Source organism: Brachypodium distachyon, chromosome 4 (assembly GCF_000005505.3).
Source record: "Brachypodium distachyon strain Bd21 chromosome 4, Brachypodium_distachyon_v3.0, whole genome shotgun sequence".
Lineage (NCBI taxonomy): Eukaryota > Viridiplantae > Streptophyta > Magnoliopsida > Poales > Poaceae > Brachypodium > Brachypodium distachyon.
Genome location: NC_016134.3, coordinates 15,907,678 through 15,930,428, shown reverse-complemented (window position 1 = coordinate 15,930,428; position 22,751 = coordinate 15,907,678). Strand labels below are relative to the sequence as shown.

General features: G+C 43.1%; 3 protein-coding genes across 7 annotated transcripts; 1 reads left to right on the top strand and 2 right to left on the bottom strand.

The window, feature by feature from the left end:
* Nucleotides 1–760: 760 nt before the first annotated feature.
* Nucleotides 761–14,512, bottom strand: LOC100832066 (protein ROOT HAIR DEFECTIVE 3 homolog 2). Of its 2 annotated transcripts, none has more exons than XM_003575878.4 (22): nt 9,120–9,371; nt 8,721–8,787; nt 8,478–8,580; nt 7,724–7,794; nt 7,556–7,619; nt 7,404–7,469; nt 7,020–7,067; nt 6,877–6,939; nt 6,751–6,807; nt 6,407–6,565; nt 6,235–6,303; nt 6,066–6,157; nt 5,244–5,322; nt 4,711–4,876; nt 3,409–3,533; nt 2,867–3,129; nt 2,644–2,740; nt 2,370–2,531; nt 2,185–2,289; nt 1,863–1,957; nt 1,612–1,708; nt 761–1,424 (listed from the first exon to the last, which is right to left on the bottom strand). In XM_003575878.4, the coding sequence occupies exons 1-22, from the start codon at nt 9,256–9,258 to the stop codon at nt 1,182–1,184; spliced, it is 2,430 nt and encodes an 809-aa protein (XP_003575926.1). In that variant the 5' UTR covers nt 9,259–9,371; the 3' UTR covers nt 761–1,181. The 2 variants fall into 2 exon arrangements, with proteins under 2 accessions (XP_003575926.1, XP_024318710.1); XM_024462942.1 differs by lacking the exon at nt 9,120–9,371 and adding an exon at nt 14,444–14,512 and having other exon boundaries at nt 776–1,424.
* On the top strand, nt 11,935–14,103 carry LOC100828635 (probable E3 ubiquitin-protein ligase RHY1A). The gene is made up of 2 exons (XM_003577375.4): nt 11,935–12,426; nt 13,519–14,103. The coding sequence occupies exons 1-2, from the start codon at nt 12,224–12,226 to the stop codon at nt 13,856–13,858; spliced, it is 543 nt and encodes a 180-aa protein (XP_003577423.1). The 5' UTR covers nt 11,935–12,223; the 3' UTR covers nt 13,859–14,103.
* LOC100831762 lies at nt 14,380–22,033 on the bottom strand. 4 transcript variants are annotated; one of them, XR_002966064.1, is made up of 11 exons: nt 21,468–22,031; nt 18,444–19,397; nt 17,856–18,001; nt 17,588–17,777; nt 16,710–17,144; nt 16,526–16,636; nt 16,087–16,410; nt 15,955–16,014; nt 15,346–15,557; nt 14,629–14,733; nt 14,380–14,562 (listed from the first exon to the last, which is right to left on the bottom strand). XR_002966064.1 is itself a non-coding variant. In XM_024462941.1 (9 exons), the coding sequence occupies exons 1-9, from the start codon at nt 21,912–21,914 to the stop codon at nt 15,465–15,467; spliced, it is 2,760 nt and encodes a 919-aa protein (XP_024318709.1). In that variant the 5' UTR covers nt 21,915–22,031; the 3' UTR covers nt 15,345–15,464. The 4 variants fall into 4 exon arrangements, 2 of the variants coding, with proteins under 2 accessions (XP_024318709.1, XP_014758602.1); XR_002966063.1 differs by having other exon boundaries at nt 14,382–14,733; XM_024462941.1 differs by lacking the exons at nt 14,380–14,562; nt 14,629–14,733 and having other exon boundaries at nt 15,345–15,557.
* Between the last annotated feature and the right edge of the window lie 718 nt (nt 22,034–22,751).

Sequence of the window (22,751 nt, the reverse complement as noted above, 5' to 3'; positions counted from 1 at the left end):
CTCTCAATTCTGGGATGCCTTACTATCCAAGTTGAATGTCCAAATTCTTGTGCCTCCTTACCTAGCCGGGCGTTCCATCCTCGATTGGTGGACTGATGAAGATCGTCGCTGCCAGTCCACCAAACATCGCACCTGAGAACTGCTATCACGCTTGGCTGGTGGCAAATTTGGTTTGAGCGAAATCAAAGGGTCTTTTCATTCCAAGCAAAACTCGGTAATCAGACTCATCACAGACGAGCTCCTCTCTTGGAAGATCCCCCTCCCCCCCCCCCTTTGTCTTGTGCCTATGGTTTGGTTTCTAGCTTTAGTCGTGGTGTTTGATCTTGTAATTGCCTAGCTGTAGCTTTTTGCTTCCTGGCTGCTCTGTAATTAATTCTTTCCTTCTTAAGTAATGAAAAGCGTCAAAAAAAAAACGTCTCTACTACGGTACAAAGTGTGCAAATTCAATTATGGTGCTATAATCCGGTCATATTACGCTCTTAGCCTTGATTGGAAGTATACGGCAGATATTACAAGCTACAGGGCGTGTGCAGTAGTGCTAGTAGCCTAGTACCGTAGAGGATCTGAACCCACAATATATTATTCGGTTAGAATGAAACAACAAGTGGGTACAGGAAGTAAACTCTGCCACTGTTCTGCTTCTCACTGTTCTGATTGTTGATTAAAACTCAAAATGCATGGACGTCGTTCTTTGAGAAAATATTAAAGGGTGTCCTGCTGTGTATGATATAAACCTACACGGATGTATATACATAAGGTATAGCTCCTACCTTTCTTTTTTACTCAATCCCAGTCTTTTATGGAAAACATTAAAGGGTGTCCTGCCGTGTAATGTACAGTTCCAGTTTACACAGAACATCCATCACCAACGTTACAGTTGATATATACTACCACAAAGTAATCTGCTATTGCAAACTTTGCAACTGATCCTACGGTCGATTTACATCATGCAAATATATCTGCTATAGCGAACTTTGCATATTGTGAACTTCGAACTTTGCAACTGATCCTACTACAGTCGATTTACATCAAGCTACAGAGAAGCAACGAAGTCTACCTGAAGACTGAAGTATTGCGAACTTTACAACTGATCCTGCAGTGGATACTCAATTTACACATCAAGCTACAGAAGCAACGAAGTATACCTGAAGACTGAAGTGCTTCTTCCAGTAATATGTTTGTCAGTTGCTTGAAGATTTCTCGCCACTGTTCGAGTCCACCGAGGAGGGTGAGTCAGGAGAAGCATGATAGTGCACTTGAGCGTCTTGACACGTATTGTTCCTGAAGCTTTGAGCGTGGAGCGGCGGGGGCCGACGAGATGGGTGTGAAGATTGCTTCTTGTTGTGGCTCATATTGACAATCGCAGTTATGATTTCCATGATTGTCGGAAGAAGACTTGCTGACGCTGTGAGAAGGGCAGATAACTGCACATGGCAGAAAGTTGGAAACTACGTGAAGCTTGAACTGAAATGCACTAAGCAGAAATACAAGAAAGGAATCCCTAGCTGTCTAATGAAAAACAAGTGTTCATGGTACAACCAGCATCGATTTAAGGCAATTAAAGTTACCCCGGGACCTAATTTGTGTGCAAAGATAAGCATAGATTCTTACCATGCCATGGCGGAAGTAAGAGGTAATGTCATATTGCAGCCATACAGCATAAGATAGCACAAAGCCGAGAAAGAGCCCCAGAATATACAGAGGGTTCCTGCTCATTGACAAGAGAAATGACCCTCATTAAATATGTCTCCTTTTTTTTTGAGGAAAAACAATAGGCAGACCCTCATTAAATATGTCACCGAAGTAAAATGATAAATCCTTTTCTTCAATCATAATTACTTTAGTTCAGTGAAAAAATTTACCTAAGAAGAAATATAAATTCGTTGAACCCTAGTACAGCGAGAAGCAGAACGGTCCATGCAGGCGGCAACCAATTATTGCTGCGTCTGTGTGCTTCCTGGTAGGCAAGTTGAGTTAGAAGAACCTCATCAGCACAAAGTGTGGATAGGGGTACCATTAAATTAACTCAAAAAATGCAAGAAATAAATGATCCAAAACAAGGATAACAAGTTGAAATAGAAACAGTTAAGACTGTCAAGGTTAGTGTTCAGAAGTTCCTCATACAAAATCAAGCAATTAACTTTGGATAAGCACTGGAGGAGAAAATGTGTCAGGAAAGTTTACCTGCATGGACATTGCTTGTGCAACAGCATACTCTGTCTCTGCTTTAAACTGTCTCCAAATGGATTTACACTGCAATGGTGTGATTAATGTATCCTTTGGTGACACCTGTACAAACATAGGAATGATCCAACTTATTTCTCACTTTTGTGCCTTGTAGACCATATAAAAGTATTAAGTGGCAGCACCTCTTCCCACGTGCTTGAAGCAAGTAGATCAGAAGTAAACTCAATGCTCCTTTTCTGCGACAGTGGTCGTCCATCTAAAAGAGAAGTCATCAGAGCATGGTCTATTTTATCTGGTTTATCCTCCAACCGTAGGGCAGCCATTACAGACATAAGCCTTAAAGCCTGCAGTGTGAAGATGGTATCCAGATTATGTTTCTTATGCATGTACATCATAGATCAGGGAATCACCCACGACAGTCGCGATAATGATTCCGGAAGACACATGTATCAATACCGCTGAGCGTGCTTCTCTGGTAATTGTGCGTATATCTTCATTTGCTGTCCATGTCCTTGGCATCGAATCCTTATCACGGCTCAACACAGTGGAAAACCTATAAATAAATCAAATATAGCAGGTAGTAAAGATGTTAACAATATGAAGATGGTAGTGTCATCCATGAACATAAAGCCATTTTGTCCTAATTTCTCCTTCAACAAACAAAGGAATCAAATTTTACCTTTCTTTCATACGCATAAGAATGTTTCCAGCTTCTTCTCTCGCTTTCTTTTCTACTGTGCTCCTTGCGTGTCCCCTTAATTCTATGACCATTTCATCAGAAGTTGTCTGGTCTAGTTCATACTCAGAAAGGTGATTCGAAAATGCCAATATAGTATTTTCAGTCTCACGCCTATATACTCTCCTAATAGATGCCCAAGAGTCTCTCTTGCCAGTTTCCAGAATTGATTGTACAGGTCCAGAAAGTGCATCAGACAGCTTCTTCTGTATTCAATGAAGAAGGAGAAAGCATGAGAACGTAACGTCTTACAAACAATAATCATTGTAAGAACTTGTAAACTGAGGATTCCAGGAACATTCTTGTACTCCCTCCCGCCGGAATTACTTGTCAAAATATTACATGTATCTAGACGTTTTTTAAACATAGATACATCCATATTTGGACAAATTTGAGACAAGTAATATGAGTCGGAGGGAGTATTAAGAAGTGGGAGAACATGCTGGAGACTAAAGACTTTACTGTGTGGTGAGTGGGAAAATAACCTCATAAGTAGCTTTTAGTTCAGCCAACTTTGCACGCCGAACAGATTCTGTATGAGCTTCTACATTCTGCTGCAGTTTGTTCCTAACATTCGTAACATCCCAGTCCACATGTTTAACTACTGCATCTGCACGAAAAGAAAGAAGGAATTGGCCAAAAAATTAATGTACTTGGTAGGAATATCGAGATTAACATACGAACAATATCATTAAAGAAGAAGATACAGATTAATGTTTTCAATATCTACTGAATGAGCTGTAATATTAGGATTGAACATTTAAAAGCATACACGATATGACAAAGATGTGCCTCCCAAATAATGCAAAGGCCGTGCTAAAGGTTCATGTATGAGATAATGCAAATGGCATCGATATAGATAGTAGATACACAAGAGCAAAGATTTGACTATTCTGAGTGCTTTCTTCTAGTAATACAAATCACGTGCAGTTAGGTGCACGCTTGAGAGAAAAATGGATAAAGATGCGGCTCCTGATCAGTGCCAAAGATGCAGGAACAAGCATGAGAACTAGTGCTTACAACAAGAAGATAAACAAACAAAGACTCACAGAATTCGAAGTGCAAAAGGTTGTTAAAACACGGTAATTCAAAGTGGTGCCTAGAAGCACGTGCTCCCTGGTGAAAAAAAATCAACATTCTAAATGTCAACAAAATGTGAAAACAGATGTACATGTCCGTGTATTTTATACGCTTATACATTTACATGGAAAAATGATGCTTCCTCCGTTCCATATCAATTGGTACTAAATCCGCGCCAATTAATATGGAACGGAGGGAGTAAGTTCTATGTCCTATGTAAAAAGACCGATTTGCTGCTTTTAAAAATTGCTTTTTTAGAGTAGTGGATTTGTCTTTTTTACAAGGCACAAAAATGTTCTTTTTGCATGAAATTTTACAGGCATACAGAGGACACAAGTGCATCTATGTGTAAAAGAATTAATAATTGTTCGACAATTAAAGTATTCTTATTTTATTTTACTGTTCATCTCAGGGGCATGTGCACCTGGGAGCCAAAACCCGCGTCAAAACTTACGTTCATTAGAAACCATGGATCCAGTACGAAAACATGAAAAATCAGCTTTCAGAATACTGCATGGGTTTTGAGGTTCGAAGTTGTAACATGTCAATACAATGCACCAACATTCATCAATATAACATCATTAATGATGTAAAAACTAAAAGAGCATCACTAATTGAATAACAAACTCATGACAACAGAACAGTGGTCAAATATGGCTACACGGTTTTGTTCCAAGATATCTAGAGGTAGGTAGTTGTTGGCTTACCTCTCCATCCAGCCTCAAACTCTACTACTGAAGACTGGGCACAGTGACGAACTGATGCTGCAAATCTCTCACCACTCCTTAATGATTGTGCTAGGTCACTTTTGAATTTTCTGAGGATTGTGCAATGCAGGTGTTCTATCACTGTCTCAAACGCAGGGTATGCGTGCTGCAATGCATCAGAACAAGTGATCACCAAGAATACAAATAAAGTAGGAGTTGTAGATTTTCATTTCCAAGTAGAAACTATCCTTTCTAAAAATGGAAAGATCCAGTACTTCGTATTATAGCAGTCGTAAATATGCAGTAACCAACTGCAGCTAACTTACTAGGACCAAGAAAGATAATAAAACTGAGTGACTAAGATGTTTCAAAAAACGTACTTGTTACTGAAATATACCCACACATAAAGTCGACCATTGATACAAAATGTCATAACCCAAGCACTAATTCTTAAGAACATGTTCATCTAGATTGAATAGCCATCCTCATAAGAAATTGTCATAAGCTAGTTACAACCAAAATGTGTTACTCACGTTTAAAATTTCAGATTCTAACTGTTGCCGCTTAGCAGTTCTCACACATTCGTCGAAGTACATGGCTTCCGTGTCATACCTGCAAAAAAATGCAGCAAGTTCAGACTGTACTAAATAAACATCAAGGTCATTTGTTTCATGTGCTTTTGAGGACAAACAGAGGCAGTGAATAAATAGCAGTGGAGCTGAATTTGTACTTTGTAGTACTCAGAACATCCAAATAAAGTCGGCTAAATCACATACCAAAAGAAAAGGCTCCAGAAAAGGAAATCATCAAAATTGAGAAAAATGTCTGTGCAGATTTCTACCAGATGAATATACAGTGCAAACCTCAAAAATTGGCACAGTACAAATGATCGGCAGACTTTTAGAAGTAATGTGAACATCAAAATCTATATATGCCTTCATAGTATGCCTGTTCCAGTTTATAGAACAAAATGTTTTAAGAGGATATGGCATCTTGTCCTACTAACAGTCATGACCAACATCAAGTAGACAGAAGAGCATAGAGAAAATCATTATTAAGGAATAAGGTACATCAATTGATTGATATGTTGGGTACCAACTTAATTCCGTACATTACATAAATCACACCATATAGAATCTCAGAGTTATAAAAAAACACCCAGACAAGCTGTGTGCAAGGAAAATGCTTTAGCATTACACCTCTGAAGCAGATGAACAGCACATAGTAAAATTAACGAGTTCCGGTATATGTTAATCAAGGATGGAGCATCATAGATCAGGACAGCCTACCACAGCGATTGTGATTATTTTAACTACTTAGAAGAACGTTGCTAGGAGAACTAGTGAGTAACTTACTCTGATAGATGAAAATCAACAATAGCACTGAGTTTCAATCCAAATCCTGGTACTGGACCAGAAATTACAGCTGCCTCTAGCTCCAACCAACCCTGTAGAGGGAAATAATTCATTCCCATGGTCCCTACTTACCAAAATATATAGAACTATTACATAAGAAGAAGGTCACCTTATCGGAAATAAAATGTTCAAGTTTTTCATCTGCAATCTCTTCACACCGAACAGTAGCAACCATGACCTATAAATTACATGACGGAAAAAGATGAGAAGTACAGTTTCTGATATAATGAAATTTTTAGTTGTTTCACATTGCTGTCATTGAAAAAGCACAATAACCGAACCTTGTGAGCAGGAAGGTTAAGATCCTTATTTTCCCGTATTACTTTCCAGATCTGCAGTGCACTAATACAGAAACCTGAAGCAGGTATCACACCTCTTCTGTCAGCTGCTAAACCGCCTGGATCGATTGAATTAATAAACCTATGCCTGAGTCTCCCAACCTGCAAGTAAAAAAAATGAAATTGTACACTAGAACGTCTTCTCTGTCAAAAAAAAAAAAACAGTGACTAGATTGAGATATTGGTTCTCACAGACAAAACTTCTAACGTTAAATATGGTTGCAACTGGTGGGAAAATTTTGTGATGTTTACGAGAGGAAAGCAAAGTATGTTATCTTCCAATATACCTGTTCCTTAAATTGTTCTTCTTTCTCTTCATAACTTGACAAAGCGGTGACCTCCACCTATGTTTGCAGAAAATATATGTCAGATGATATACAGAAGTTCCACTTTCAGTAAAACTCATCACTTACATTGAAGAATTCGCTTAGTGCAGCTTCCTTGAAGATTTCTGGTTTGCGAACAGAATCCCATATCTGGTACAAACAGAAAAATTACAAGTACTGCAATTTGACAAAGGGGAAAATAAGATGGGCAGAAAGCAAGACATGAAAACCTTCTGAATATCCTCCTTTAGAGCTTGGGCAAGATACTCTACGGGAGTCTGCAAAGAAAAGGAAAATAATAGTAACAAAATCGTAGAAATTAAGCATGTCTTTGTGCATCATTGATGCGGAGGATGGGGTAGAGTTTTCTTCTGCTCTCTATATAAATTAAGCATTTCTGACTACGGATGCAAGCCGGCAACCCGCCAAGTCCACATATAAGTATACTTAAAGTCAACCTAGTGCAATTTTCCACCAGAACTTTGTATAAGGTTGACTTTAGGCTTTAGCTACACTTATATGCAGGATTCGTGGGTTGCCTGCATCCATCCATATTTCTGACTGCAAAATAGAAGAACAAAATTGTGTATCTCAGCCTCTGGAACTGTACAAACCTTTGTTTTATCGCGAATCACAAGTAGCAGTGTAGTTTTGCGAGGGCTGAATAAACGCATCAAAACCTCAAATAGAAACAACAAGGATCTCATGAGAAACTAAAACGAGTAAGCGGCCAAAATAAGTACTTCTAATTGCAACCAAAGATTACCTCAAATATTGTTTTCAACAGAGGCCTGTTAGCAGCCTGTTCTCGGCCTATGTCATGGCACCACCTACAGAGTGCATTCACCAAGCCACATGAAAAGGTTTAGAAAAATTGCTCTATAATCATTAGATTAATCCAGTTATATAATTACTAAACGACATGGCAACTCACAAATTTATCATTACAATATCTGAAACTGCAAGAGCAAAAAGGGCACTCTGCTTCTCAAAGGCTGTATCATCCTGCATGAATACAAGGTAGTTAAATAAATAAATAGTCGTCTCTAGAATGTAGCCCAACAGAGAACTGACAATACCAATCAGTGCAAAAGGAGATAAAAAGATAAAGAGCATCACCGACAAATGAAGTGAAAAATTATGGTCAGAAGTGGGATAACATGTAGTTCTAAGATAATGTTAGAAATCCTAGCTCAAACTGTCACAGGTGAACAGATAGAGCCAAAGAGGCCAACTGGCCAAGTGTGAACGTATAAGTTGGTTGTATTTCTAAATAGATTTTTGAATCACTTGCTTGTATTTAGGATGCAGAAAATGGCCAATTAGTTGTACTGAAGTGGCAAAACAGCAATTATAGCTTGATGCAACCACGGGTATTAATGAGTAATGACCTCCATTTTGTACTGGGAACGCAGCATAAATGCTACAGATCCCAATAAGAGTTAATAAGGTCACTAATGCAGCATGTGAAATCACAGCCATTTTCTTCCCGTCATGTTAGCACTCACGTAGTACTCCTTTTGTGTACATTCATCAAAAGTTAAGGCAGAGGACACCGTGGATGCTAAGGAACGAGGAACATACAACAAATTAATCTACCTAGCACAAAAGAAAGTAACATGAAAGCACAAATGTATTCATGATCGTCTACACACGGAACAGATTTGCAAGTAGCAAGAAAAAATCACCTCCCCTCTTTCCCTCCCGTCCGTGCCCTCTAAATCCATCACAACAGTGAAAGGTTCAACGCCAACAGCCTTGGCGACCCAAATTCCCTTGGTGGTCTGATTCCTGGCAGAAACAGCAGCAACAAAAAAAACATAAAAGCAGCATCTATCATCACAATCAGTTACACATGCTTGCATACCGGAACGAATCGAACAACAAAAGAGAAGACACCACGCAGGCGGTTAAGTGTGGACAGTATTTACCTTCCTTTCAAGGCATCCATCTCCCTGAAGCTTGTCCCGAAGAGACGGTTGAGCAGGGTGCTTTTCCCTGGTAAGTGAACAAAGTAGCCATCAGGAATTCAGAACAGCTGGCGTCAGTTTTTTTTTTTTTCAAATTGAACTGCCTAAACAGAACTGCTGCTACTCCGTACTACACAAGGCGATCATGCTAGACTACAGGAAACGCAACGAACTGCGCGCGCCGCTACAGGACGAAATCACCAAACCATGCGCACGGCGGAGACGAGTTTTCGAATTGATTGCCTGGGTAGAAAGCAGAAACCGATTTTATCGCTCTCAACTTGTCATCACCGCTACTAACACGTTGGCTCCTCACAAACCCCAAATGGAGGAGCCGATAGCTGGGTGGGTACTACTCACCGCTGCCCTGGGGACCGAAGATGGAGACGACGGCGTAGGAGAGGCCGAGCCGCGCGAGCCCCGCCGCCGCCGTGAACCGCTCCATCGCCGCGACGTCCATCTCACCGTCGGCCCCAACCACCTGCGCCGCCGTTGCCATGGCCGGAGCCCGGAGGGGGAAGCAAAGGATCGAAGCGAAGCGAGAGACGAGACGCTCGGCGCGCGCGTGGCAGGGAAGGGAGAAGGGGGACAGGTGCGCACGCGAGAAGGGGAGCGAGAAGGGGGTTTTATGCTTGGTGGTTTTTAACGGGATGGCGTGTCACGGATGGAGAAGGCGACTCGATCAGTCGACTCGAAGTCTAGAACAACAGAAGCTCGGCTGTTCCGGCGGTTTCCATTTCGTAACACCTCCTCGTTCCACGTTGGTTTTATTTTCTTTCTTGACTACACCTGCATGCTGCATCAGCAGTTCAGCACACATCGCTCTCAGAGTCTCAGTTCAAGGCAACTGTCAGCCGTGAGCCCGTGAGCCGTCCCAAGGTTTTAAGTTTACTCAACAAATCAGTGGAGAAGCCAAATCAGTGGAGAAGCCAGAGTAGGAAATCAATGGTTCAACTCTATTTATTTATGATGTATCAAATGAAAGTTTGAAGAATTCTACTGGGTTCAGCTCAACCCAAGCGTTGTTGGGTTGTATACCGGCTCCGCCCTCACAACTAATGTTAAAGCGTCAATTTTGTTCATTAACTTGCAGTATCGAATAATTTTCATCCTCGTACCAGTATAGAATGGTCAAATCCGGAGTTGACTTGGCATGGTAGATTGATGACTACTTTTTTTGCCACGTAGGCAAATGAGCTTATGCAGGAGCCTACCATCACAATGGGAGATGGATGGGGATGTTGCCAGGGCCATAAAAATTTGTCACTTCATCCGGCTACGTGGCAAAGAAACCAAACTCTCAATCTGCCACGTCAGGTCATTTGATCACCTTAAATAAACATGAGTACGAAATTTACCGGGTATTGCACACTGAGAGTTTGCATGAAATAATAATTGAGGGATGAAGTTAGCACTTTTGCAATAGTTGACAAGTGAAAAAGCCACTTAATTATCTCTTAATAAAAATGGCTGGGCTAAATGTCAACCAGTGATAGTTTTATCCGAACGGTCATCTCCTTATCCTCAATTTGACTTAAATTTAATCCAGAATGTACAGATCGAGGTTACAACATAAAAATCTTGTTTGCAACGTTTTCCTTATGCGAAGACTATTCGCAAGTTATTTATAACATATTTGTAACATTGGTCGGTTAGAAACACACAAAAACCTTGCAACATTTGAGCCATGTCGATATTGCAAAACATTATATGTGTGATATGTGGTCGCCCCAAGACCGGTTGTTCGTCATCTCAAAGCTACCTCTAAGAAGGTGCACCTTTTAACTCAATTTTTTTTCTCTGTCCCAAAGGTAATTGATAGCTTAACCTGCCCCGTGAGTTTGTGTGATGTCCCCGGTTAAGAGTTTCTAGATGGGCTTATCTCACCTCACAGGGCCAGTTTCTTTTTCTTTTAAAGAATCACGTGTATAGCTAACGACCTCTTTGATTCAAATGGATTTCACAAGGAAGATTCTATTCCCTAAGGATTTTTTTTTCTTATACAAATCTCATTTGATTTGCAGGATTTGAAATTATACATAGGACTTATTTTTCTATAGATTGTTCTGAATGTAATTCCAAAGTCTCCGTGACAAGGCCGCTCTCTCCTCTCCCCTCCCCTCCCTACTGTTCAGAGAACAAACCCTAGATCTAGACTGGAGCCCGGCCCGATCCCAGCCCCTTGCCGCTGACAAGGCCGGTCGAAAAGGGGATGGGGGAGGTGCTCGGTGCTCCGTAGTTGCTAGGTTCCCCTTAGGGGTCGTCGGCTTGATGCCGGGGCATGGCGATATGCCGTTAGGAGGAGGTCCGTGACCGTGGGCGAGTAGCGGTCGGCGGCGCTTGGCGACGGAGATCCCAGCGGTGACCGATGGTAGGTCGCTGCTGAGATGGTCGTCGACAACCTCCAAAATAATATCGCAGTCCTCTCTTTGCAGGAAGTTCTCGGCTCCTCCTCTTGCTGTTGCAGTCACCATGGAGGTGGTTCCTCAGCGAGTTGTAGGAGGAGGGTTGAAGCTTTCCTTTTGTGGTCGAGCTCATCAGCGGTGGCTACCGTGGAGGAGATTCGGCGACAGCAATCGGCTGCCGCCTCCCGTCGTGCCACTGCATCTGCTGGTCAAAGGGCGACCATCCTTTCACCTCCTGGCTAGAGTGCCAACTTGGAGGCAGTTCAACTCCCGACTGGTGGTCGCACAAGCCTGCTGCGACGGCCTCGTCGTTCCAAGTGGCGTAGTCCCCGGCGACGGCGAGGAGATCTCCGATTGGGAGCCGAGGACCCAATTGTGTTTCTTCGTCCCCTTGTAGGGTCCTTTCTGCAAAGTCCAGGGATCCTTCTGGATCCTACCTTTTACAAAAAAAAAAGTCTCCGTGACATCCAACCTCATAGTTTTTTTTGTTTGTTTTCGTGACAACTATAACTAGCACATAATTTTCTGAATGAATTTCTTCCGAAAGAGTCGAAGGCGTGAGAAAACATCGGTCTCCCTCTGTTCGGCCACCGCCCCCACTGCACTGCCCCACCGTTGCCAGGTGGTAGGCTGGTGGCGTGATCTGTCAGCCTAGCTGGCGTCAGCGGGGCCTAGCACGAAGAAAGAATGACTCGTACTCCGTACTGTACTTAACATGCCACGTAGCAGGAAAAGAAAAACAACGGTAGAGCCGAATTGTCATTTTGTCACGCCAGTCAAATGGAATCCTCTTTGGGCACTCGCGTCTCGGGGGCTGTTTCCTTGCAGTTTCTGTGGTACCCGCGCGAACGAGTCCCCGTTTCGTCGTTGCCTGCACTCGGCGTCTCCACCGATTAGCTCCTCCACCACATAAGCCACCGCTATAGCGCGAAGCCAAAGCTAGCCCAGCCTCCAGATTCCAGAACGCGGAGGGAGAGAAGCGAGCGGCGAGCAGCCACAGCCAGGAAACTCTCCATCCAGGCGGTGGGGGGAATTGGGGGTGAGGAAATCAGGAGGACCATGCTTCCGGGCGTGGAGCTCGCGCGGCGGCGGCGCGTGCACTACCGCGGCGACGGAGTGGGGGGCGCGGCCGGCGGCGACCACCACCAGCAGCTGGGGGCGACGGCGCAGGCGGTCTCCGGCGTCGTGGGGCCCGCGCTGGCGGCCCGCATCAGGCTCGAGGAGAAGCTCCGTGGCGCCGCCGCGCCCTCCTCCTCGTCCAGGTTTGCTAGCTCCTCCCCTGTCCCCCATGCCTTTCTCTCTTAATTCATTCCCTCTTTATCAAGTGATGGGAAAGGGGGATATCTTGTGGTACTAGCTAGCCAGCAATGGTGTGTTTAGCGAGCGATCTCGGTTGATTTAATCTACGTGCCGATCCAATCATCCAAGGCCAAGGCTCTAGTTCGGGAGACAACCTGACAAGCCGCTGCTAATTCACAACAAATTGCTAAAAACGTAAAATAACTTAATCGTATTCGTGCGCATGAATTCGTGCGCGAATAACATAAGTTCAGCGCACCAATACTGCTTGAACAGCTGAAAATGGCATCTGCTTGATGACACACCGCGCACAAGGTTATTACTAAAACAGAGAATTCCTGGAGGTTTTATTATTGACTTAGCTTTTGCTAAAAGCTAGCCAAACCAGTTGGAAGGCAGCATCACCCTTGCCAACTTTTCGCTACAGGCACATCTGTGGAGAATTCCACCTTTGTGCCTTCAGATCTTTATTCTTGTTCGGTTTGCATGATTCCCGGAATTTAGGCCAATGGCATCCACGCAAGAAAGGCGTGTCTCCCCTTTTTCCAGGTTTTTGACTTGCACATCACCAGCGGGTTTCAGGTTGCTTACCACGTATGTCACGTGATACAGGGATTGCAGTCGTAGTGTTGTTTACACAGAGTATTGTATTGTCAGTTCATCAAGTAATGGCAATTGTAGCATGAGTTGAGCTTCCAGAGTTCTGCCAAAATAAAAAAGTTATTGCAGTACTAGTTTATAGTTACCATATGATGCAAATAGTTTGCAACGTTCTGATTACCAATACGCAAGAGAGACTATCTAAGCATAGATTAAGACGATTATAAGTCTGAACTCTGAGATATTGACCAATCTTGAACTACTTGCTTGCGCATGGTTGAACTTGCAAGTTGGCTGAATGCATTAATGTGTATTCTCCCTTTGTTCTGCTGCATTATTCTGAATTAGAAATAGCAAAATAGACTAAAACTTTAGTTTTTATTTTAAAGATCCTATGCAGATTTTTATTTTGCGTTTTAACAATTGGCTTCATTTTTATTGCTGAATCACCACAGGTGGGGCAGGCTAACACGGGACAAGGGAGCGAGCTCCAGACAGCAGAACATCCAGCAAGAACAGCAGCAGGTCCTGACTGCCAGCACGGAGTTCAGGTCCCCCTCTACGGCTCCAGCATTGCCGATAACGACAGGTTGCTCTTCCGAGATGAATAGGACGCTGTCCAAGGCCGACGTCTGTGCTGTGTGCCTCGACGAAGTCTGGGAACGGCGGCAGCGGGTGACGCGGCTGCCCTGCTCCCACCGGTACCACTCTGACTGCGTCCTCCCCTGGCTGGCCATCCAGCCGGACTGCCCCTGCTGTAGGACGGTCGTGCCTTCCGTGGACACCCTCTCTTAGAAGAAGCTAGCAATGTTTTCTGAAATGCTATCTACTTCTGCTAACGTAGTACTGTAGTAGCATGGACAAACCTCATTGAGGCCATGACAGGTTCTTTTAAGCTTTGGTAATTAGAACTATGGGAGAAGATATTGATATGATGTGGTTTTTGTTCTAGTTTATGGACTTGAGAGCTGCAATTATCGGGATATTTGTTTCTAGGGGAATATCAGTTAGATACACTGCAAACGATATGTTTTTGAAAATCAGGACTTAAGAGATTAAAATGTGTATCTCGTGCTTGAGGCCAGACTCATCAATTTCGGCAAAATTTCACATAATAAAATTGCTTCGGTTGCATTTTCAAAATACACGAAGACTAATTCGTTTCCAGCCTATCCACTAGCAACGTACTTGTGTTCATGTGACAACTTCTTAGTTTACTTCGTTGAGTGGGTTTTTTTTTCTGTTTGAATAAAATGTTTTCTGGATTCTTTCGAAATACTGTGGATGTCCAACTACCCGGATTTGAAGCTCACACAGAGAATGAAAGTTATGCACTGCTCAAGAATGATGAGGCTACAGCCTACAAAGTTACAAAGTTACCTTCTATACTGCAATAAAGCTTGAGCACATGGCTTTCTGCAAAATGCCAGTGTAGCCATGGCTTTGGTAGAAACCCAGGAAAAACAGATAATAGTTACAAGGTTTCTTCAGGCAGGCATCTGCAACAGCAAGAGATCAACCCACAATAGAACACATATTTTGCCAGTCATCGGGCATGTACTTACTCAGCAATAAAGTGATAAACAATCTCTAAGATCAGCTTGGCAGCACAAATCAAGCAAATGTCGTAATCTTTTACTCCGGAGCTGGACTACAGACTTGGCTTGTTCCTGAAAGCACAGAAACAGTTATACATAACGGGTTAATGGTTCTGGACTTCAAAAATTCCAAAATTTATATCAATAAACTGTTTGTCTTCAGCGGCTAAAGAACCCTACATTTTGGACAATGCTATGCTTTAATTCTATGTGTTGTATTTACTACGTACAAAACATAGATTGGAAGATCAGGCTTGAACAAACATCTTCCTAACAAGTTCTGAGGTTCACAAAACAAAAACAGTAAGGGAACTGAACCAAAATTAGTCTACAAAACAGGTGGTACAAGTTACAAGAGCACCAAAAAATAAATTGAGTGAGGAAAACCAATTACTTCACAAGGCCAGTTTATTCTGGATTTTGAATTAGCAGTTAGGCACCATGATTGCAGGTATGAGGTATCATGGAACCATTCGGTTCCAGGAAATAGGAGAAGGGAGAAAATTGCTGTTATTTTTGCAATAGCAAAGTGAAATTGTGGACATAATACAAGCATCGCCCCTGTTCCTTTTTTGTGGTTTCCTCTTATTCAATGACATGCGTAACCTGAGTACCTGACCCATGTTCTCAGTGCACAATAAGAAAATATCTGAGACTAAGAGAAAGAAAAATGGGGCATACTACCTTCATAGTTGAATCTTGACGATATATGCCTTATGCCTTATGTCGGTGAAATGCCCTTAGAAGTTCAGCATTCATACAGCACAATGCACATGGAAACAGCATTGGCTTACAGGTGCAGCTCAAACGCTGGTAGACATAGCTTCCTCGTCATTATTGTTGTCGCCATGCCTCTCAGATGGGCATCTTTCACCATGTTGAGGGCCTGACAAAACCTGTAAAACACCATAAAATCATAACATTCATGGCTGCTCCAGTGAACAAGCTACAAAAGGGAGTCCTCAGTAAGTCTGAAGTTGATTGGCTTAGGAACCATACTAAACCTAGGATACCTTCCATTGTTTTAATGTGTAGTCGCGGAAACAGTTACCATTTGCTTTAATGCTCAGATTTGTAGCTATGGACCTTTCACGACAATTGCAAAACACTCAGTGCTGTTGACATTATTTTTCTACCAAGGATCCCAATTATGCAGTTTGAAAGGTTCAGATGGTATAGAGCTTTTATTTTCGTATTTGCTGCTCTTAAAATCTACAGCAAATTTGTACAAGACAGGTTTATTTTAGTGTTGAGATGGAGAATATTGTGCAAGTTTACAACTTGATCATTTACCTTATGTGTGGAACGCTCGTCCTGAACAGCCCCTCCAGACGCAGAAGACCCAGGACCATGCTGCAAATAAATACATCAGATCAATCTTGGCCATAATTTCAATAAGAAACCTAATACTGAGTTTTCCTGTACCTCAGGATGCACACCTAACAATGGCATGCCATAAACACTTTGCTCCAGGGACTTAAACTTAATTTCCCAGGCTTCATTAAACCCTTGCAGAGCCTGATTAATCATCTGTTGCGCCTGCTCCTGCGTGAACTTCTGCTCCTGGCCTTGTTCACCAGAACAACCTGGAACAGACTTCGCCAATTCATCGACCTTGGCCTTGTCAACTATACCAGTAAGGCCATAATACCTCCCTCGACGACTCCGGCCACCGACTTCTTGTACCCATGCAAGATTGGGATCTATGTCCTTATCACCAGCCTCCTCCATACGCTTCTTGAAGCCCTCCTGAAAAAGTATGGTGGACGCAACAGACCAGAAGCCATTTGATTTACTCATCAAACCAGTTTGCATGCTGCAGCGATATTACATTCTAAACGATGGATACAACTTGAGTACATACCACAGTTCGCTTTGCTCTCTCACTGATAAATTCACCTGTGCCACCATTAAGCTTATGGGTCTTGTTGAATACCTCGAGTTCTGACACCATCTCCCCACCATTTTCCATAACCTATCAATTCGACCAGAATCAGCAATAGGTGTTGGAATGAGTTTAATGAAAGGAATCTGTCTCTATATCTTACCATAAGCTGGCGGTGCATGGCCAAGCTGCGTGAACCTGTTGTATGAAACGCACGACCTCCAGAGCGCCGGTTCTTCCTGTTCTGGGAAGACATCATTAAGACTTCTTCTTTGGCCCAGTGCTCACACAATCTCTCCCACCAATTTGGATACAACCAAGCAGGGGGATAAGGTTTCCACTGTAATGGGTCATCATCCTCACTTCTAGCTGTTATCTGCTGATCCTCAAGCTCTTCTCTAGCATCTTCATTGTTTACCCCTGTGCGTCTATTTGACCTATGTGCTCCTGAAGTTTCTTTGGCTTTATGTACTGAAGCCAACTCTCCTCTAACCCTTCGTTTCTCTTCCCATAGGATGCCAGCAAACTGTCTTACTGCTCTGCGTTCAAATAGTTTCAGGCAGTCTGCTTCTCGGCCAGGGGCCCACTTATAGCGTTGCTGCAAGAATTAAAAAATAAGATCAATAGGTTCAAATATCTGTACTAAAGCATATATATTGAGTCAGGCATTTGGCACCCTATTTCACATCCACCCTTTCTGAGAAAAAACATGTATGGAAATTCAAAAAAAAAAAAGATCACACATGATATGTATGTAAGTGGTGAGTACTATGTGCACTTTCAAAAAACCAAATAGCCAAAATATGCAAGTTTTTGTGTCCCGTAAAGAAAACGGTGCAAATATAGTTGATATCTTGACTTACCACTCATCTTTGTCATTCTGGCACATGACACAAAATGCACCAAAATTTGCAAGTGCACTTTTTGTTGACGAATGTATGAGTGTGAATTATTTCAGGTCTGATATGCCATTTTTTTGCCATCATGTGTAGGTGAACTCAAGGTAACTTTTTTGTTTTCTATGCGTATTCTGTTACTTACAAGAAATTCATTCAAAACAGCAGCTCTCATCTCTGGAGGATACTGGTGCCAGTGGTGAACCACTTCCCCATCAGGCGGAACATCGCCATTCTGATCAACCAGCAGATAGGTTGACCCAGGGTGCTTCTGCTTCATAAGAATAGTAAGGGTAGACGCCACCTTAGGACAAGGTGGGTTGACGTCCCAGTTGCTGTCATGATGAGTCTACTTGTCAAGTATATGAAGATTGAATGCAATAAAAACTTTAGCAATTTGTCAATGTACATACTCAATATTATTTGGAGTCAGAATGGGCCTGTCAACTTCCCTGCGTGGTTCAATCAGTCTCGTAGGGCAGTTTTGTGGACGTCCCCTTCGCTTACCAGATGATTTTCGATCAGATCCTAACAGGCAATTGCCGCAGTGTGCACCCTCCTAAATAAAGTAAGTACTTAGATACATTTGATATCTAGAAGTCATTCATAATATTTGTCACAGTTAATTGCGCATAAGGATTGATTAAAATTCAAAAGAGCACAGATCACTCAAAGTAAACATGTACAAACAGGGGTGTACGTGGAGGGGGGACCTGGGAGTCTGGTGGTTGGTATTGTGGTACTGGAAGGTTGCCATGAGCTCATAGGAGCAGGACTGTATGTGTGTGGTAATCTACACGGAATTGAATGAGATAGAGACCAGCTTGTTGGTACATAAGGAAGTGCTGGGAAGAGTTGTGGAGGGCAGTGGAGTGGTAGTTGGTAACTGCAGTGAGGTGGCAAAATGATTGCAGAAAGTGATGCTCATTTCAACTAGGAAAATCAACCTGTTCCTGCAATGCTTGCTCTGAATAAACAGCAGCATCTGGAGATTTATGTACCTGTTGCACATCCATGACCTCTGGCGATTGTGGCCGCACTTGTTCACCACTTTTATCAAGCTGGGGTCGACTACCATCCTCTGGAGGGTACAATTGGCTGTAGCAGTGTGGGAACTGTTCAACTTGAGGCATACAATGATTTGAAGAAGTTTCTAGAATGGTTGCCTCAATATTATCCAATTCATTTGATCTTGCTCGAGGCATTTGGTGAGGAGGCAATGAACTGGGACACAGATCGGCAATGATTCTGTCAATATCAGTTTGATCAGTTTCAGTTTCATTTGAAGATGCAGCTGACTGCTGGGCCGGTTCATTGTTACCTGGATATTCCGACTGCTTTGTAAAGTGCTTACTACGCCTAAGATGGAGCCCATCATTTGGGTAACTCGTCAAGCCCTTATTTTCCCCCTTCTGCTTCCCATTGGCACTCTTGATGCTCCGTTTTCTCTTTGGGTTCCCTTCAATTGCCTTACACTGATACTTGTCTTGTGTCTGCTTTTCATTCAAAGCTTCATCCGAAGGATCATCTATATTTTTCTGCTCCATAGTACTACATACTTCATTTCTCTGATGTTGATGACTTGCAACGCCCACAACAGGATGGTCACTACGAAATGAATAACTGAGAGGTCGGGCTTGTGCCTGTGGTGTGTAGCTTGCCTGAATGGGAGGCTCTGGTTGTACTTTTTCCAAACCTATAATAGATTCAGTACCAGCTTGCAATCTCGGTTTCCTTGTAATAGACATCATAGATGTTGTATTGGGTGGCCCAATACGTGACTCTGCTCTATAAACTGAACGGTTAGGGGGCTCCTTTTGTGCCAACATGTTGTGTATTGTCATCCGGGTGTCTGCTCTAAGTGAACTGGGTGTCTCCTCTGTGTTAACTGACAGACTGGGGCATTGTGCCAGCATCTCAGAGCGAATTGGATGGTCATGCCTTTCTACTTGAACCTGATTCACAGAAACAAATAAGAAAGTAACATAAGAGATTTCAACTTATAGTCACTCCCCAATTGCAGTAATGTTAATCTCAACTTCTCAACATTCAGTTTCCAGCTTCATGTTTACTGATATCACTTTCTCGTGACGATTTTAAATATTCTCTTAGGTGAGTTTGGCATTGAGGTGGATTATGATAATCCAGTTTTTTTAACCGGCTTTTGCCTATTTTTTAATTTGGCTAACCAACATTTGCCTGCTTTCGTGTGTAATTTCTCACAGCAGATTATAAACTAAGTTCAGCACAGCACAGTTCAGCAACCCCAAGCTGAGCCTAACAATAATGGTTTAAATTTAATGGCAAACCCCTAGGAGAAAGCATCATGAAAAAATTGATGACAATCTAGTCTATCAAGAAAACATAGAAGCATTATCTACTTTTTCAGAGCCCATACCATGTAATATTTGACTCAATCCTCTTTCAGTTTTGTACTCTTAATGTAACGATATGCCTTATGGTGCTTGCAGTTACATAGTTTGGTACTGGTGGTCATCATTAAACATGAAATGCTAAGTAGATGCAGTGAAGGAGGCTTGCCATCATTTGCACCATATAATTCGTTTACACGCCTCCATAACGCCCTGATTGCCAGAAAATAGTATCAAGGGTTTCTGACGGTTGCAGAACGTTCATAATAGCCAATATGATTTGTCCAACACTGTGACGACATGGCCGCTCAAACACTGTAAGCGCATATGATGTTTTACCCTTTGGAGAAATATAGCTACATGGCTGTAACTGAATTTGGTAAATCAAGACTCTTGGCTTTCAAAATGATGTATCACTTCTACCTTCTGCGTCTTACATTTCTTTCTTTACCTCTCACCCTCCTCGCTGAATCTCTTTTTATGCTGGTCCGCCAGGCCTTAACTTAGACTCTGTTAATCTTAGTACCTACATCTGCCACATTGACATGCAGAAGCCAAGACAAGAATGTGTGAGTGGTGCAAGAGCTGCTCGCTACTGTCTGCGGCATCTTGGAGCCCAATGTTCTCTGTGACAGCAGAGTCTGTGAGGAATTCGTGAACCTGTTCAAGGCTGCCCTGACGCCAATGTAATCAAGACGAGTGACCAATTGCTCGAGATTGCGAAGAAAGCAAGGAAGGATAAGGGTAGCGCCAACAGGAAGGCGCTCAATGCTATGTGATGGCAATAAGGAGGGCCTTGTGCCGCTTGCTAGTTGGTGGCCTCGAGTTTTCATGTGTTTTGCGTGTTGCGGATTCCAGTGGGTCATCTTCTTAGTGGAAGCAGGGCTATTAGTTGGAAGTAATCGGCATGAATCTTGGGTTTCCTGCCTTGTACCCTCCAAAAATATGGAACTTGCAGGTTACTTCTAATTTCTCCCTGTATTGAATGGGCTGCCCGTATTGAATGGCAGAGATCCTTAATTGGATTTACTCGTTTATTGATGGGTGAAACAAGTCAAATTCCAGATTCCCCAGAACTACTCGTACTCCCTCCGTTCCTTAAAAACTGTCATATTAGCTTTCATTAAGACAAGGTTTTGATCACAAATTACTATGTTAAAGTATGGTTTATATGACATGAAACCACAAGTATCATGAAGTACTTTTGATAACGAAACTAGCGATACTAATTTCATGTCATATAAAGTACACCTTGACATAGTAATTTGTGGTCAAAGCCTTGTCTTAAGGAAAGCTAATATGACACCTTTTAAGGAACGGAGGGAGTAAGTGATAACCAGTTTGTGAATGGTTTGTACCGACCAGGTGACTACAACATAATGGCAACGCCCTTGTAACTTTCTTTTAGTATTGAGAACTTCTGAATGGTTCAAATGCAGACGAAATAAAAGCAACATTTTCATACCATAGGTAATCAAGAAAATCTGCAGCTCATAACACACAGTACAATTAACATGCTACGACAGTTTTGTGCAACTCGCTACGTTAGCTCTATTTTCGCCACCATGTGTCATATAGTATGTCAGATGACAAAGAAATTAATCCATAATGCCAATCAAAAAAGGTGAAAACACAGTGTAGGCAGGTACGCACCTCCTGCCGCCGGCGTGTGTAAGGGGACGAGGGCATGGCGCCGGCTGGGGGCGGCTCCACGACAGATACTGTGGCGGCGTCCTGCGAGTCGAGGCAGAGCCGGAGTCTCCCATCGTCGACGACGAGCTCAACGCTGCAGAGAGGGCACGCGAAGCGCCCGATGCCGGCCGGCAAGCTCAGCACGGCGCCGCAGCCTTCGCACGGCATACGAGCGGGCACAGGAACAGGCACAGGCACGGGAACAGGCACGGCGGAGGCAGGTCCGCGGCCAGGGATGGGCAGCGCCCGGCGCGGGCGCCGGGGCGGCGGCGGCATGAGCTCCGGCGGTAGCGCCTGGTGGGTCCCGCAGTCGGGGCAGGCGAACTCGGTGAGGCCAGGATCCACTTCCAGCGTCTCTCCGCAGCCCGCGCACCGCACCTCAACGAACTCCGGCGGCGGCGCCGCCATGACGCCGTGGGGAGGAATGGGTAGGGTTTCCCCTTGGGGTCCTCGGGGAATTGGGTGTGAGATTCGCGTGCGGCGACTTGGCGCGTGCAGTTTTTTCCGTGGGGTGGTGGTGCAAGTGCAGCGGCGCCCTCGGCAAAATTGGAGCTTTTTGCAGTTTTGCTAGTTTTTCATTTGTCTGGAGGCAACATGGGGCCAAATGCCTGTCACATAATTGTGTACATCAACTCGCTTGCAGTCAAAACACATTACCAGACACTTGCTTATTCCCCTTTTTCTTTCCTATTTATCTCAATCTCTTCATGTATGGCGAGTTGGAGGTTGACGACATTGCAAAGGCGAGGGCACGGTGCATAACCGGCCAGTGGCAACGTTTGTGCGTCGCACTAGGCAGAGACAAGGTATACTGACGAGAGGAATCCTGTCTGAGAGTCGAGGGATATAGAATGGGGAGTGCTGATTTTTAGAAGGTTAAGGGTTAGCGCGACAAATGAAAGCCTATTGTATTTGAAAGTAAGGGTGAAGAATCAATGGAAATTTTCCTTTGAAAGTATCAATACACCTCCTCTTCATCTTTGTCTAACCTCAGAATCCCCGTGTAGCATCCAAACATACCCTCTTTGAAGCAATTAATGTGTTTTTTTCTATACTATTAATGGCTCATTCGGTTTGAAGGATTCTTAAAAGATTTTACCAGGTTTTCAATCTTTAGAATTTTTTTCCCTACGTGGCATTCGTTTCACAAGAATAGAGATGCTAAATTCCTAAGAATTGTGTCTAAATTGATCTAATTACTAAGAATTCTAAAAATTAAGTGAGACATCATTGAAAAATTCCAAG